Source organism: Bidens hawaiensis, unplaced genomic scaffold (assembly GCF_021521415.1).
Source record: "Bidens hawaiensis isolate Kalapana, Puna unplaced genomic scaffold, B.hawaiensis_p1.1 tig00020226_1, whole genome shotgun sequence".
In the NCBI taxonomy this organism is placed as follows: Eukaryota; Viridiplantae; Streptophyta; class Magnoliopsida; order Asterales; family Asteraceae; genus Bidens; species Bidens hawaiensis.
Genome location: NW_027493076.1, coordinates 94,292 through 110,816, shown reverse-complemented (window position 1 = coordinate 110,816; position 16,525 = coordinate 94,292). Strand labels below are relative to the sequence as shown.

The 16,525-nt window shown below is 40.7% G+C and overlaps 1 protein-coding gene across 1 annotated transcript; it reads right to left on the bottom strand.

The window, feature by feature from the left end:
* Positions 1-888: 888 nt before the first annotated feature.
* On the bottom strand, positions 889-2,781 carry LOC143560142 (uncharacterized). Its single transcript, XM_077048515.1, has 2 exons — positions 2,266-2,781; positions 889-1,595 (listed from the first exon to the last, which is right to left on the bottom strand). The coding sequence occupies exons 1-2, from the start codon at positions 2,552-2,554 to the stop codon at positions 925-927; spliced, it is 960 nt and encodes a 319-aa protein (XP_076904630.1). The 5' UTR covers positions 2,555-2,781; the 3' UTR covers positions 889-924.
* Positions 2,782-16,525: the final 13,744 nt, after the last annotated feature.

Sequence of the window (16,525 nt, the reverse complement as noted above, 5' to 3'; positions counted from 1 at the left end):
ATATTTGAAAGTTGTAATTTGCATGTTTTAGCAAATTAACGAATATACCTGATATTTGATGGCTGTTGGACGGATCCTAGAGTATGAGATACGATTTTACAATCGAATATAAAATTATATTACCAGTAATCCATGTCTTTGGTTTAATTGCGACTGTTGTATAAGAGGGATTAACACATGAAAAGAAAAAAAAGGCTAAAATGCTCTAGACCCAAAAACATTTTGCCCAATAAAGATTGAATACAAGCATATCGCATCTTAAAAGGTCTGCTTTAAAAATATATGTAGCTATGAACTTATAAGCCTAATGATGTTTTATAAATAGGTTGTGGTTTTTTTATTTAGTTGTTCTCTATATAGAACAAAAAACATTTTGCCAACAAAGATTGAATACAAGCATTGTCTAGTTTTACACTTGATTTTCATTGAATTTATTTGTAATCAACATTAGGTTCATAACCAAACCAAGTTACATGACGCTTCTTAGGGTCTCAATCACTCAAAGACTCTATCACTCGATCCGATTTCAACACACTAAATAAAAATGAATTAGAAATTTTAAAAAGATACATTATAGTGACATTAGCATAATCAACTTCAACAATGCCAAATTTTTAACTCATATCATAATCAATCAAAACCTCCAATTATGCTTAATTTAATCAAACATAATGAGACACGATTCCAACAATTATCAACCCGGTTTTAAAAACCCTCAAGAAAAACAAGATCGGAACAAATTCATATTCATAATTTACTAAATAATTTGAAAAATACATTCAAAAGTGACCTTACTATATAACCACATCAACAATTCAAAACTTAACTTATTAATCAACCAAAACCTAAATTTTGATTAATTTAACTTAATTTAATTTAATCAAAACATAATATAGCCAACCCTTCAAAGTTCAAACCATTCAACTATTCATCCTTCACCACCTCATCCTCATTATTATTACCATTAAATTTAACGACGTTAGTCCCAGACTTAACCGCGGTAAATTCACCCTTCAAATTATCCAAAGCTTTCCTTAACATCCCATTCTCCGTTTGTATAATCTCCAACTGTTTCTTAACCCCTAAAAACGCATCCGCCACGTCACCAGATATCGGACCCACTTTACTCACACCCCTACAATCCCCGCGCGCCACATGTTCGATCCCAATCTTGTTAATCAGCAAAACCGGAAGCTTCGGGAACGGAACGTCAACCATCGATTTATTACTGTTACTACTACTACTATTACTCTTTTTCATCAAAAACATCGATGTTTCATCCGTCTCATTCGCCGGAAGTCTAACTCCCCACCGAAGATTCAACCGAGCGTTTTTCCGCAACGGCACACCAGTCGTGGCGGCCAATTCCACGTCGGATAACACGCTCTTAACAACTCCGGCAGCCGGAGAAGTTAACGGTGAGTGTGTAAACTTCTTACTAGAACCAAACATATCCACAACGACCGGAGCGTCGTCATCAGAACCACCTCCGGTGCCATTAACTTGCTTTCTAAACACCGACGATTGAGTTTTTTTAACCGAGAAGTCACCAAACCGCGGTTTAAAGTGGACGAAGAAGCTAGGGTTTTGACTTCCTGTAAGATAATGAAAAATACCCATTTCATTCAATAGTGTGATTAAAACATATAAACATGAATTGCAAACTTTAAAAACCTAAGATGGGCGCATATGGGCTCACACTAATAATACATAATGATATAATCTAATACTCCCCTGTAATTAGGAGAAAGGAAACCAAAAAACAGGAGGTGCGGTTTCGTTGCGGTTCTAGGCTAAAATCAAACCGAAAATCAAAACTTCGGTTTTTGAATTTTTCAAACCGTTAGTTTTTGGTTTTCTGGTTTTCGTTTTAGTTTCGATTAGGTTTCGGTTTTTCAATTTTGCTATTTAAGCTTGAAAATTTCAGACCGAAAATAATGAATTTAGATATGAATAATTTGGTTAATTGTTAACTAATAAATTATTATATATTTGAACAAAAATCTTTAAGTTACACATTTATTTAAATCTTATAAATTATATAAAAATAAAAAAAATTGGAATTCAATTCAATTCGGTTTTTCGGTTTTAAAAAAAACATAAACCGCATTGTCGGTTATGGTCGGTTTTTGTTTAGGTTCGATTTTTGAGGGTTCGGATCGGTTTTTTCAATTTCCTGCACACACATAGTGCTTCAATCGACTTAACAACCCAAAATTTTGCCAACAAATCCATCTTTTACTTGATTAATAATAATAATAATACCTCCGATATAACTAAACTCAGCACTCATATTTAAAGCACTCGAAACCGGAGACCCAAAGCTTCCAATTCCGGTTTTGAACACGAGACTAAACGGATTGGACGCATCATTCGGACGATACGCGACCTTCACGGATGGACCGGATTCGAAGAACGTTGCGAGGTTCAACGACAGCTCTTTTGATTCTCCGGCAACGATGCCGGATTGGAACGGCAAGCCGAGAATGTTGACCGGCACTTTTGCTCTCAACAGTGGCTTCTGATCTTCTCGAAACTTCATTGAAGCTTTCATGGCTGCCGGAATGTATTCAAATTGATCGGAATTTAAGGTTTTGACGGTGGTTAGGGTTTCTGTTATTTTTCCGGCGATTGTTTGGGGCTTATTATAATTTATATAAAACACCTATGGGAAATATGTTGTATATTTTGTCATTATGTTAAATGTTTATTGACTATAAACACCTTTGGAGTTGTATTGGTATGGAAAGATGGGTTATGATATTTTGGGGGTATATGTGTAATTGTGTGATGAGGTGGCAAATTATAATTTTTGAAGTTTTGAATTTTGTTAACGTTTTGGTAGGTTTAAATTTAAATATTTGGTTAATGAAACTGTAGATTTGGAAGGAGAGTTTGAGGAAGTATTTTGTATATTTTGTCATTATGTTAAATGTTTATTGACTTTAAACACCTTTGTATTGGTATGGTGGATGTGAGATGATGTTAAATGGTTATGATATTCTGGGGGTAAAAGTGTAATTTTGTGGGTTGAGGTGGCAAATCAATTTTCTTTTAAATTTTGAGTTTTGTTAACGTTTTGGTAGGTTTAAATTTAAATATTTGATTAGTGAAACTGTAGATTTGGAAGGGGGAGTTTGGGGAAATATGTTGTATATTTTCTCATTATATTAAATGTTTATCGACTAAAAACACCTTTGGATTTGTTACTTATTTGTTATAGAAAATGTTTTATGATATTTTGGGGGTATAAGTGTAATTGCGTGGTATGAGGTAGCTAATCAGAAATTTTAAATTTTGAATTTTGGTAAGGTTTTGAAGCTTGGTGATTTGGGGTATTATAATTTTTGAATTGTAATTTTTCACAATTTCGTTTTGGTGACACCGGGTAATGATGACATATTAGGTGATTAGGTGGCATTCACTAGTTGAATTGTTGAATTTAATAGTTTTATTTCACTGCAATTTTGTGTCTTCGGGCGAAAATTCACATGTGTTGGCCATAGGTAAGGGTTTTTCCCAGATCGAAATGCGAGTAGCCAGTAACTCATTTGAAATAATCGTTGGACGTTAAAAAAATAATGTTTTTTAATTGTGCTGAATTTGTTAACGTTTTGATTGGTTTTCATTTAAATATTTGATTAAAGAAAGTGTAGATTTGGAATGGGAGTTTCAACTAAAAATTCAAATTCATAAAAGACTTTTTCTTTTGTTAGGTTCAAAATTCAAATACCACTTTGAAAGAAACGTTTTTGATGGTATTTTTATTTGGTTTTATAGATCATGTGTATGGGTAGATCATGATAGGCATGCATTGATTTAAAACGATTGTGACAAATAATATGCTTAAGGTAGATCATGCTTATGGGTGCATCATAGATGCGTGATTTAAAACGTGAATGAACAACAATAGATTGAAATTAGGATAAATATAGAACGAGAATAATATTGTTACTAGTCATAATAAGTTTGTCTTAATTTAATCGGATTGATCAAGTCTAGTATGGGTTTGTGCGCAGCAGTTAGGTATTTTTCATTGTTTTATACATTTTGGGTTGTGGTTATGTTTGGTTGGTTTGGTTGTTTTTTTTAATATTTTTGGGTGGATTGGGGGCACAATTATACGTGGATGAGGAGGGTTGGTTTGCTCGTGTTGTGATCCTATCACAACGTATTTTTAGAGGCTTTTCGTCGTCATATCTATTGCATCAATTATAGTTCCTCCTTGTAATATGGTTTGTGTTGCCACAAGAATTCCTTCATCACTAGTTCTTGCTCAATATATGTCAATTTCAGCACATACTTAAGTTTTATTAGTTTCCCATCATTTACTTACATACGTATAATGAGGCATCTGTGGGGGTATTTTTTGCCCATAAGAAACCCGACAAATATTTATCCTATATGGGTTATTACTATTTATTAATAATAAGAAAAGAAATAAAAATAAAAAGTAAATGGTTTTGCTGCATACGTAAGCAAATACCAACTTTGGGTTGGTAGGTTTTTCTTTGGCCCATGACCACAGTTTGGTGTGGTAATATTTTCTGGATGGGCTTGGCTTTGGAGATACGTAACAAAAGAAATATATATGGTTTTATGTTTCTTTTGTTTTGGAATCCAATTCTGCCAACAATACATACATACATTACGAATTATATATTGTGGGGTATTTTGGGTTCTTTTTGCTACTGTCGACATCAGAGACGAAGGAAACAAGAAAGTTTTGGTGTTTTATTTCTTTGGTGTTTTGAGAAGATAAGAGATGTTCCAGAGGTCGATTTATTATCTCGTTGGTGACACCTCTTATTCGTATTCCTTTGTAGTTTGGTTCCATATACTTGATGTTAGTCTGTACCAAGTATATGATGATTTGTGTATGCCTCTAGTTTTACCTAGAGAAAGAACTTTTGTATTGCTCAATATTGGTGATAGTGAATTTGAAGCGGCTCTAGTAGTCCCGTGGTTTTTACTCTCGTCTTGAGAGGTTTTCCACGCTAAAATTTATTGTGTCATATTTACTTTTAGATTACCCTATTTGTTTGCATCCTCATTGGTTCATTCGGGTCGGGAAAAGTTTAGCCAAACGAAGTTTAATTCCGCATTTTTGTTTACCGTTCATGGCTAGGTGGTCGTTTTTCCCAACAGAGTGGTATCAGAGCTTCGACTCTTGTTCTTGGGTTTAGACTTGTTTGAACGATGGAAGCTAATACAGGTAGGATGGTGAGTTTGAATGGTTCTAATTATCATGTTTGGAAAGGCAAGGTGGAAGACCTTCTTTATGTGAAGGACTATTATTTGCCTGTTTTTAGTACCGATAAACCTGAAAATAAAACTGATGAAGAATTAAATATTTTGCATCGGAATGTTTGCGGGTATATTCGGCAATGGGTTGATGATAATGTTTTGAACCATATTAGCGGGGAGAGTCATGCTCGTACTCTATGGACCAAGCTTGAAGAGTTGTATGCTCGGAAGACTAGGAACAATAAGTTGTTCTTGATTAAACAGTTGATAAACTTGAAATACCGTGATGGAACTCCTGTTACTGATCATTTGAATGTTTTTCAGGGTGTTATTAATCAGCTTGCAGGTATGGGTATTAAGTTTGAAGACGTGATACAAGGTTTATGGCTTCTTGGTACTTTACCGGATTCTTGGGAGACTTTTAGGACATCGTTGTCCAACTCCACAGCTAACGGTATTATTACTATGGAATTGGCTAAATGTAATATTATAAATGAAGATATGAGAAGAAAGTCACAAGGTTCTTCTTCACAGTCAGATGCCTTAGTTACCGAAAGTAGGGGGAAAAGCCATAGCAGAGGTCCGAGTAATAGAGCAAAGCATCGCAGTAAGTCCAAAGGGAAGTTTGAAGAATATGAGTGTCATCATTGTGGTAGAAAAGGACACACAATAAAATATTGTAGACAACTGAAAAGGGAGAACAAGAAGGCTAATTACAACAATAAAAAGAATAACTACAAGAAAGATGACGGTGATGAAGGTACTTCTGAAACTAACTCTGCCACCGAAGAGTTTTATATTTGTTGTGATTATGATACGGTGAACATTGCACGTGATGATTCGAGTTGGGTTGTTAACAGTGGTGCTACTTGTCATGTGACATCACAAGGGGATTTTTATTCGTCTTATACTCCTGGTGATTTTGGGAATGTCAAGATGGATAATAATGGGCTATCAAAGATCGTTGGTGTTGGGGATGTTTGTTTGAAGTTTGATAATGGGATGGATTTGGTTTTACACAATGTGAAACATGTTCCGGATATTAGACTTAATTTGATCTCCGCGGGCACATTAGATGATGATGGTTTCCACAGTACCTTTGGTGGTGGAATTTGGAAACTCACTCGTGGTTCGTTGATCGTGGCAAGAGGTGAAAGAACTTCAAAGTTGTACATGGCACATCCAAAGATTTCCAGAGACTCGATTAATTCATTGACGAATTCTGATGCGACTGATGTGTGGCATAAGAGACTTGCTCACGTGAGTGAAAATGGGATGTCTATTTTATTGAAGAAAGATGCCTTGTCCGGTGTGAAAAATGTTCATTTGAATGAGTGTTCTCATATGAAGGGTAAGCAAAAGAGAGTTTCTTTTCATAATCATCCGCCTCATAGAAAAGAAAGTATACTTGACTTTGTGCATTCAGACGTATGTAGTCCTATGAAGACTAGAACACTTGGGGGCTGCTTATATTTTGTCGTATTTATAGACGATCATTCAAGGAAGGTATGAGTTTATACTTTAAAGTCTAAATATCAAGTATTTGATGTGTTTAAGCAGTTTCATGCCCTAGTTGAGAGACAGACTGGGAAGAAGCTCAAGTGTGTTCGTACAGATAATGGAGGTGAATACATTGGTCCTTTTAATGCTTATTGTAGAGAGAAGGGTATTCGACACCAAAGGCCACCTCCTAATACACCACAGTTGAATGGTTTAGCAGAACGGATGAACAGAACTTTGGTTGAAAGGTTTAAGTGTTTGCTCTCACATGCTGGGTTACCTAATTCTTTTTGGGGAGAAGCCTTACTTACAGCGGTACATGTTATTAATCTTACTCCTTGTATTCCTTTGCATAATGATGTTCTATACAGGGTTTGGAGTGGCAAAGAAGTTTCGTATAGTCATTTGCGGGTCTTTGGATGCAAAGCATTTGTGCATATTCCCAAAGATGAAAGATCAAAGCTTGATGTGAAGTCTAGACAGTGTATATTCCTTGGTTATGGACAAGATGAGTTTTGATACAGGCTATATGATCCGGTTTCAAAGAAGCTTGTTAGAAGTCTTGATGTTGTGTTTGTGGAAGACGAGAGTTTGAAAGATATTGAGAAGACACAGGTAGTTCCTCAGTATATTGATGATCTCTTTGATTTGGATCCTATTCCTACTCAGCAATCTGAGCCACAACACGAAGATGATATTCAAAATGACGAACAACATGGCACTGAAAATGTTGATAATCAAGAGTAGGTGGATTTGGATGAGGATATTCATCCCGAGTTACCAGTAGATATGCCTGCATTTGTCCCACTCAGGCGGTCTACGAGAGATCGTCAACCTTCTACTCGTTATTCGGCTGGTGAGTATGTCTTACTCACTGATGGGGGAGAGCCCGAGTATTATAAAGAGGCCATGGAACATAAGCATAAAAGAGAGTGGTTTGAAGCCATGCACGATGAGATGAATTCCTTGTATGAGAACAATACCTTTGAGTTGGTGAAGTTGCCCAAGGGCAAAAGAGCTTTGAAGAACAAGTGGGTCTACAAATTGAAGACTGAAGAGCATACCTCACGGCCTAGGTACAAGGAAAGATTGGTGGTCAAAGGGTTCAGTCAAAGAGAGGGTATTGATTTTGATGAGATTTTTTCTCCAGTTGTGAAGATGAGTTCCATCAGGGTGATCCTTGGTTTAGCTGCTAGTCTTGATCTTGAGGTTGAGCAAATGGATGTCAAGACAACATTCATTCACGGTGATCTCGATAAGGAGATCTATATGGAGCAACCTGAAGGTTTTCTGGTTAAAGGTAAGAAGATTATGTTTGTAAACTTCATAAAAGCCTTTATGGGTTGAAGCAAGCACCGAGACAGTGGTACAAGAAATTTGAGTCAGTTACGGGGAAGCAAGGCTACCGAAAGACTGCGTCTGATCACTGTGTTTTCTTTAAGAGGTTTGGTGATGATGATTTCATCATTTTATTGCTTTATGTTGATGATATGTTGATTGTTGGCAAGAATGCAGAAAGAATTATCCAGCTGAAGAAAGAATTAAGCAAGTCGTTTTCTATGAAAGACTTGGGACCAACTAAGAATATTATTGGCATTCGGATTACTAGAGATAGAGCTTCTGTGACACCCGGTAAATTCCCAATCCCTTAAACTAAGTAATCAACCTAATAATCAGGTGATTGTAAATATTATGCGCGCCATGTTAGTCAGCGCGTGCATTTGTTATGTGCGCCCTGCGCGAGCGCGCCATGTTAGTCAGCGCGTGCATTTGTTATGTGCGCCCTGCGCGAGCGCGCCATGTTAGTCAGCGCGTGCATTTGTTATGTGCGCCCTGCGCGAGCGCACCATGTTAAGAACCAGCGTGAGCATATGTTATATGCGCCATGCGCGAATGTTTTGGCTTTATGTTTTCATGTAACTTAACGTTATGTTGTCTATGGGTTGACCATCCCGCATGATGCTAAGGCGGGTGCATCCTAAATCGTTTATGCGCGTGCGGAAGGGAACTAACCTCCCCGCATGGCGGGAACATTGAGAGCCAGTTTGTCTGAAGCTCCAAGTAGGGATGGCAAAAAAACCCAAACCCGATGGGGAAAACCGAAACCCGCCCCGAACGGGGCGGGTTCGGGGACACTTAATCGGGGACGGGTCCGGGTTCGGGTTTTCCCCGTTTAAGTTAATCGGGTTCGGGGCGGGTATGGTATAGCCTGTACCCGCCCCGTATACCCGCCCCGTATACCCGTTTAAAACCCGTTTAATTAAATATAATTTTTATATTTATATATAATATATTATTTATTTTCCCAATAAGGCTGCCTAACCCATTTTCCCGTATACCCGTTTAAAACCAGTTTCCTACTTTCCCATTTGGCCATTTACCCTAACCCTAGAACAACCTCCGAGGCATATTGCCAAACTATTGAATATGATTGTGACGATGGTATTGAGGTAATACATATATATATGGTTTATCGTTTACATTTTAATATGGTTTAACATTGATTCTTATATAGTTTCCAATTAATATGTTAATGTTTGATTATCATAGCAATCCGGCGTGACAAGTGTTTGAATGGTTGAATGGGTGCGGTATGGACGTGTAAGAAGGATCAATCATGAAGTTAATTTCCGTTGTGATGGGAGAAATAAACATTTTTATGTATTAATAATGTCTTTTGTATGTGTAATGTGTTTGGATATTGAACTTTTTGTGTATTAATATTGTATTGTAATTTTGTATCATTTTCTTACAATCGGGTTTTAAACGGTGAACCCGACGGTTAAATGGGGATCCCCACGGGGAATTTAGCCCGTTTAAAAACCATTTATGCTAGACGGGTTCCCCGAATACCCGCGGTTTTCCCCGAATCCCCGATGGGGATTCCCCGTTTAGTCCCCGCGGGTTTTTAGACGGTTTTGGTAATGGGTTTTATAAACCGGGGCGGGTATGGGATTGGCATTCCCCGCCCCGAAACCGCCCCGTTGCCATCCCTAGCTCCAAGATGGAATTGACTTCAACATAACTGATCACTATGTTGAAATACCAAGACCACCTGGAGAATCTACAAATGAAACTCAATGTCCCTAACTGCGAGAAGGTTACGCACCTACCCGCAGCAAAGAAATGTCCTTCACGCAGAAAGCTATGCGCACAAAGTGATGCGCACAGAACACTTAGTCTATTCTCCAGACATAAGGAGATTACTCCCGCCCAAAAGGAAACAGTGGCGTGTTTCAGAGATTTTCCACTTTTTACTGTACACTGACAAAAGTACCTGAAAAAGCACACTGTAACATGAAAAGTCAACTGTCAGCCACCCTATTCTCACCAACCCCAGACCTGCATGTCCTGTTCAAATCAATTCAAGATCTTTTGTCCACTCCTCCACTTTTAAGTAAACAATAAACAATAATAATTTCCATACTTTATCATCATTACACCTAGATATGAAAAGATTTCAATCCCCTAAAGCAAGGGATTGTGTTCCCTTGAGTTTGCCTATAAATATGTAACCTAAATTATCACTCAAAACACACTCCAAAGAACTGCAAACTTGCACTAATCATCTCCCGAGCATCCGTTATTTTCGATTCCGTTCCAGTTACTAGGTAAGCCGAGGTTATAAACTTGAGATCTACTTTCCAAACCTTATATTCTCCTATTTCTCGATCTTAATATATATACTTCTTGTTATTTAATCGTATTCTAGACCTTCGATTCCGGGGCTAACACCAAGAAAACCCGAATCTCGATTAATCCCTTAACAAGAACCACAGGTGAGTCTCACAGCCCCTATTTTCACTATTTTCACTATTTTTAAACTGTTTTCGGGGCGAGGGACACGTACTTAAATAATGTTTTATCACGGTATACTTACAAGCTATGCAAGCGATTATGTGTTTAAGTTATGTTTCATGATGAGCAATGCAAACGGTTATCTCAGGTTTACGATGTATGTGCGCTAGAACTCGAGTAAGTGATCACTTTACCATTGGAACTCTAAGGGTAGGGACTGCTGGTTTGATCCACCCACTCGTAGGGGTCGCACCTCTTTGCATGGACGAGTGCCTAGTATGGTCATGGGGCAGTACTATGGGTTTGAACCCGCTCGTAGGGGTCGCGCCTCTTTGCATGGACGAGCGCCTTGTTTTCCGGCACAACGTCCGCGCGTAACCCGCGGGACGGAATTATTATTTTAGCTCGTAGTGGCAGCGCCACTTTGCATGGACGAGCACATGTTCCTGAAACGTTCGCGCGTAACCCGCGGGACGGTATTACTTATTTTAGCTCGTAGTGGCAGCGCCACTTTGCATAGACGAGCACGGTTCCCAGAAATGTTCGCGCGTAACCCGCGGAACGATTTTATCAGAATATGTTGATATAACTATGTCTTACCAAGCATGTGTTTTAATGATGCTATCAGAATTATGTTTCAGAATGATTTGTATCAAGATTATGATGCAATACGATTTATCAAGTTACTAAGACTTGTGAACTCACTCAGTTTATACTGATTCAAATGTTTTTACGTGTCTTTCAGGAGATAACTAGGTAGCGCATGGAGTCACACTTAGAGCACCTCACGCTGAACATCTAAACTAGCTTTTTGGAAGATTTTAGTTCTATCCCTTCGATGCGCGTGGTTGTTCCCGCCGCGCATGGGGATATGGCGTGGAAATCTTCAACAATTTTTATACTTGGATGTTTTTATGTAAATTTTAAACAATGTAATGTATTTGTATTAAACTTTTCATGCGCAATGAAAATCTTACTTTGAATGTTTGCAATGGCCCGTGCTTAAGTATCAATCCCCACTCGCGCGCGCCCGGCTGTTTCCGCCGCTCAGGGCCGGGTGTGACAGATTGGTATCAGAGCACTGGTTATAGCGAACTAGGAAAAGAAGTTTTAACCTAGACTATAACCGTTGGGGAATCGCATGAAATATTTTTCAAAGAAAATACTTTCAAAAAAAACTATACACACACTTAGGAACACGGGTCACACTGTCTAGTAAATAATGATAACATTATGTGCTCAGAGTACATGCGCTAAGTCTGATATTTTCACTCTTTTAAAGCGAGAATGCCTCCAACTAAAGCCAAAGGAATTACCATGACACCCGAGGAACTCGCGAAAATAATCGCGCAAGCGATCGCAACACATGAGGCCAGCAAGGCCGAATCAAGTCAGGGTCGTCAGAATGAGACCCCAGAACCCGAATCAGGAGCCTTGGACAAAGGATGCTCCTATAAGACATTCATGGCCTGTAAGCCTTGGCCATTCAAGGGAACCGAAGGGGCCATTGGGCTCTACAACTGGATTGACAAGATGGAGACAGTTCTCTCCATTAGCGGATGTAGTGAGAACCAGAAGGTCCTTTACGCGACCTGCATGTTCCAAGAGGCAGCTTCGTCTTGGTGGAAGCTTCAAACGAAAACATTGGGGCGAGAAGTTGCTCTCCACAAGACCTGGGAGGAACTGAAGGAGATGATGATGAGAAAGTTCTGCTCTCGCGCAGAAATCCAGAATCTACAACAGGAATTCTGGAACCACACAATGGTAGGAACGGATATCGACGCCTACAACAACCGGTTCAACGAACTTTGCCAGTTGGTGCCAGACATGGCAAACACGGAGGAAAAGAAGATCGAGAGGTATATTTTTGGGTTACCTCCTGTTGTTAGGGTTCCGCTCAACGCCGCAGCGCCTCCAACCTTTGATGAGGCGGTAGCGCGGGCCATTACCCTTACAAGGGATACGATCCGTGCGGGTATGTTGACTACGCGCGGAATCGAGCAGCGAACCTCTGATCCCAAGAGGAAATGGAACTCTCACCACCGAGGGTCCGACTCCAAGCAGCCACCGTTCAAGAAGCAGGAAAGCGCAAGGGTTTACGCGATTCAGGCCGCGGAGCCACCACGAAAAGGATACAGCGGGCCTCGCCCATGGTGCAACAAATGCAAGTATCACCACGAGGGTGAATGCGCAAGAATCGAATGTGCCAAAAGTGGCAGACCAGGGCACAAGACGATGAATTGCCGTGTCAGAGAAGCTGGAGCAAGCGACAACTGCTACGCATGCGGGAAGCCAGGGCATTTTAGTCGGGATTGCCCGCAAAAGGGGAACCAAGCTCGCGGGAGAGCTTTTGTGATCGGCGCAGGCGAAGCTAAAGAAGAGCCGAATGTGGTAACCGGTACGTTTTTGCTTAACGGACATTTTGCATCTGTCTTATTTGATACTGGCGCTGACCTAAGTTTTATATCCGCTGAGTTTAAAGACTCCCTAGGCCTAGCAACCAGTAGACTAGACACGCCTTATACTATAGAACTAGCCAATGGTAGGCAGTTATGCGCGAACGAAAGAACTGAACAATGTGTTATAGTCATGGGAGGTCACGGGTTCAATATTAACTTGTTGCCAATAGACTTGGGAAGTTTTGACATTGTGGTAGGTATGGATTGGTTAGTCGAGAACCGCGCGGAAGTTATTTGCCATGAGAAGCAGGTTCGGATCCCACTGTTGAACGGAGAAACCTTGGTAATTCAAGGGGAAAGAAGGGGAGTTGCGACGAAACTGATTTCGTGCCTAAAGGCGCGAAAGTGCCTAAGGAAAGGGTGCTACGCCTTCCTGGCGCATGTCGTAGAGAAGAAAGGAGATGAGCGAAGAATTGAAGACTTACCAGTAGTGCGCGAATTTCCAGAAGTTTTTCCTGAAGATTTGCCCGGGTTACCGCCGCCGCGACAAGTCGAGTTTCGTATTGATTTAGTCCCAGGAGCTGCGCCAGTAGCTCGAGCGCCTTATCGACTAGCTCCATCTGAGATGCAAGAGCTATCCAATCAGTTACAGGAACTATTGGATAAGGGTTTCATACGCCCAAGCTTTTCACCTTGGGGAGCTCCAGTACTGTTTGTTAAGAAGAAGGATGGTTCGTTCAGAATGTGTATTGACTACAGGGAACTGAACAAGCTGACAGTCAAAAATCGGTACCCCTTACCGAGGATTGACGACTTATTTGACCAGTTGCAAGGATCCAGTTATTATTCGAAGATAGATCTACGGTCAGGATACCACCAACTTAGGGTCCATGAGGAAGATGTGCTGAAAACAGCCTTCCGAACTAGATACGGCCATTATGAGTTCTTAGTAATGCCTTTCGGGCTAACTAATGCGCCGGCTGTGTTCATGGATCTGATGAACCGCGTGTGCAAACCATACTTGGACAAGTTTGTGATTGTGTTTATAGATGATATTCTGATTTACTCACGGACCAAGGCCGAGCATGAGCAACACCTGAGATTGATTTTGGAATTATTGAGGAAAGAAAAGTTGTATGCGAAGTTTTCCAAGTGCGAGTTTTGGCTTAGAGAAGTTCACTTTCTCGGTCACGTTGTAAACGAGAAAGGAATTCACGTTGATCCTTCCAAAGTCAAGGCCATCGAAAACTGGGAAGAGCCAAAAACCCCAACTGAGGTGAGGCAATTCCTAGGACTAGCTGGCTACTATCGACGCTTCATTGAGAATTTCTCCAAAATAGCTCTACCTCTGACCGCGCTAACTCAGAAAGACAAGAAGTTTGTTTGGGGCGAAAATCAGGAAACAGCATTTCAAATGTTGAAACAGAAGTTATGTAGTGCGCCAATTTTGTCTTTGCCCGAGGGGATGGATGACATTGTTGTTTACTGCGACGCTTCACATCAGGGACTTGGATGTGTCCTTATGCAGCGAGACAAAGTCATAGCGTATGCCTCACGCCAACTCAAGACCAATGAAAAGAACTACACAACGCATGATTTAGAACTTGGAGCGGTTGTCTTCGCGCTAAAGATTTGGCGCCATTACCTCTATGGTACAAAGTGTATAATCTTTACGGATCACAAGAGCCTTCAACATATATTTGATCAAAAGGATTTAAACATGAGGCAACGAAGATGGGTGGAGTTGTTGAACGATTATGATTGTGAAATTAAGTACCACCCTGGAAAGGCGAATGTGGTAGCAGACGCGCTAAGTAGGAAGGAGCGAATAAAAACGCTACGAGTCAAGGCTCTAAGGTTGACCATTCACGCAGATCTCTCTACCCGCATCCGAGTAGCTCAACAAGAAGCCTTGAAACCAGAGTTTGTTAAAAACGAATGCCTTGGGGGTATGGTTAAGAATTTGGAACTTAAAGAGAACGGCAATCTATATTTCGCTAACCGCATATGGGTCCCTCTCAAGGGAGGATTGCGCGAGCAGGTATTGAACGAAGCTCACAAGACGCGGTATTCCGTACATCCTGGCGCAGACAAGATGTACCAAGATGTTAAAACGCTGTATTGGTGGCCCAATCTTAAAGGCGCCATCGCGACGTATGTCAGTAAGTGCCTGACGTGTTCGAAGGTGAAGGCTGAATACCAGAAACCATCAGGGTTGCTTCAGCAGCCAGAGATTCCCATGTGGAAGTGGGAACAAATCTCTATGGACTTCATCACCAAACTGCCAAGGACACCTGGGGGTTATGACACAATATGGGTTATTGTGGATCGGCTAACTAAGACAGCGCACTTCCTGCCGATCAAGGAAACCGATAAGATGGAAAAGTTAGCCCGACTGTATATTCGAGAAGTAGTTTCAAAACATGGAGTCCCAGTGTCCATCATTTCTGATAGAGATAGTCGGTTCACATCAAGGTTTTGGAGATCGTTACAAGGGGCTTTAGGTACTCGTCTTGACATGAGTACGGCATATCATCCTCAAACGGATGGGCAAAGCGAGCGAACAATCCAGACATTGGAAGACATGCTACGCGCGTGCGCAATCGATTTCGAAGGTAGCTGGGATACTCATCTCCCATTGGTTGAATTTTCTTACAACAGCTATCACACAAGCATTAAGGCTGCGCCGTTCGAAGCTTTGTATGGGCGCAAGTGTAGATCCCCACTGTGCTGGGCTGAAGTAGGTGACAAGCAAATGACTGGTCCAGAATTGATCCAAGAAACAACAGACAAGATTTTTCAGATAAGGGATCGCCTTAAGACAGCACGCGACAGACAGAAGAGCTACGCAGATGTGCGAAGGAAACCATTGGAATTTCAAGTAGGGGATAAAGTACTTTTGAAAGTCTCTCCATGGAAAGGAGTCCCCCGTTTCGGCAAGCGAGGAAAGTTGAATCCGCGCTTCATTGGACCATTCGAGATCCTGGAAAGGATCGGTCCGGTTGCTTATAAACTCCGTTTACCCGCCGAACTCAGTGGAGTTCATGATACGTTTCATGTGTCCAACCTCAAAAAGTGCTTATCTGACGAAACGTTGATTTTGCCGATGGAAGAGATTCACATCGACAAACAGCTGCACTTCATAGAAGAACCTATAGCAGTAACCGATTGGAAAGAACAAAAGTTACGCAGGAGCAAAATCAAGTTAGTAAAGGTTCAATGGAACTCGAGGCGTGGGCCTGAATTCACTTGGGAAAGAGAAGACCAAATGCGCAAGAAATACCCACACCTCTTTCAGAACATGGCTTCTGCCAGCAACGTCTCCTAAATTTCGGGACGAAATTTCGTTTAACGAGGGGAGAATGTGACACCCGGTAAATTCCCAATCCCTTAAACTAAGTAATCAACCTAATAATTAGGTGATTGTAAATATTATGCGCGCCATGTTAGTCAGCGCGTGCATTTGTTATGTGCGCCCTGCGCGAGCGCGCCATGTTAGTCAGCGCGTGCATTTGTTATGTGCGCCCTGCGCGAGCGCGCCATGTTAGTCAGCGCGTGCATTTGTTATGTGCGCCCTGCGC

Bases quoted from the DNA above. Each gene is read 5' to 3' on its own strand.
- LOC143560142 (XM_077048515.1), bottom strand. From the start codon at position 2,554: ATGAAAGCTTCAATGAAGTTTCGAGAAGATCAGAAGCCACTGTTGAGA. The intron at 1,596-2,265 runs GTATTATTATTA...ATTATCTTACAG, and splicing joins TGAGTTTAGTTATATCGGAG to GAAGTCAAAACCCTAGCTTC.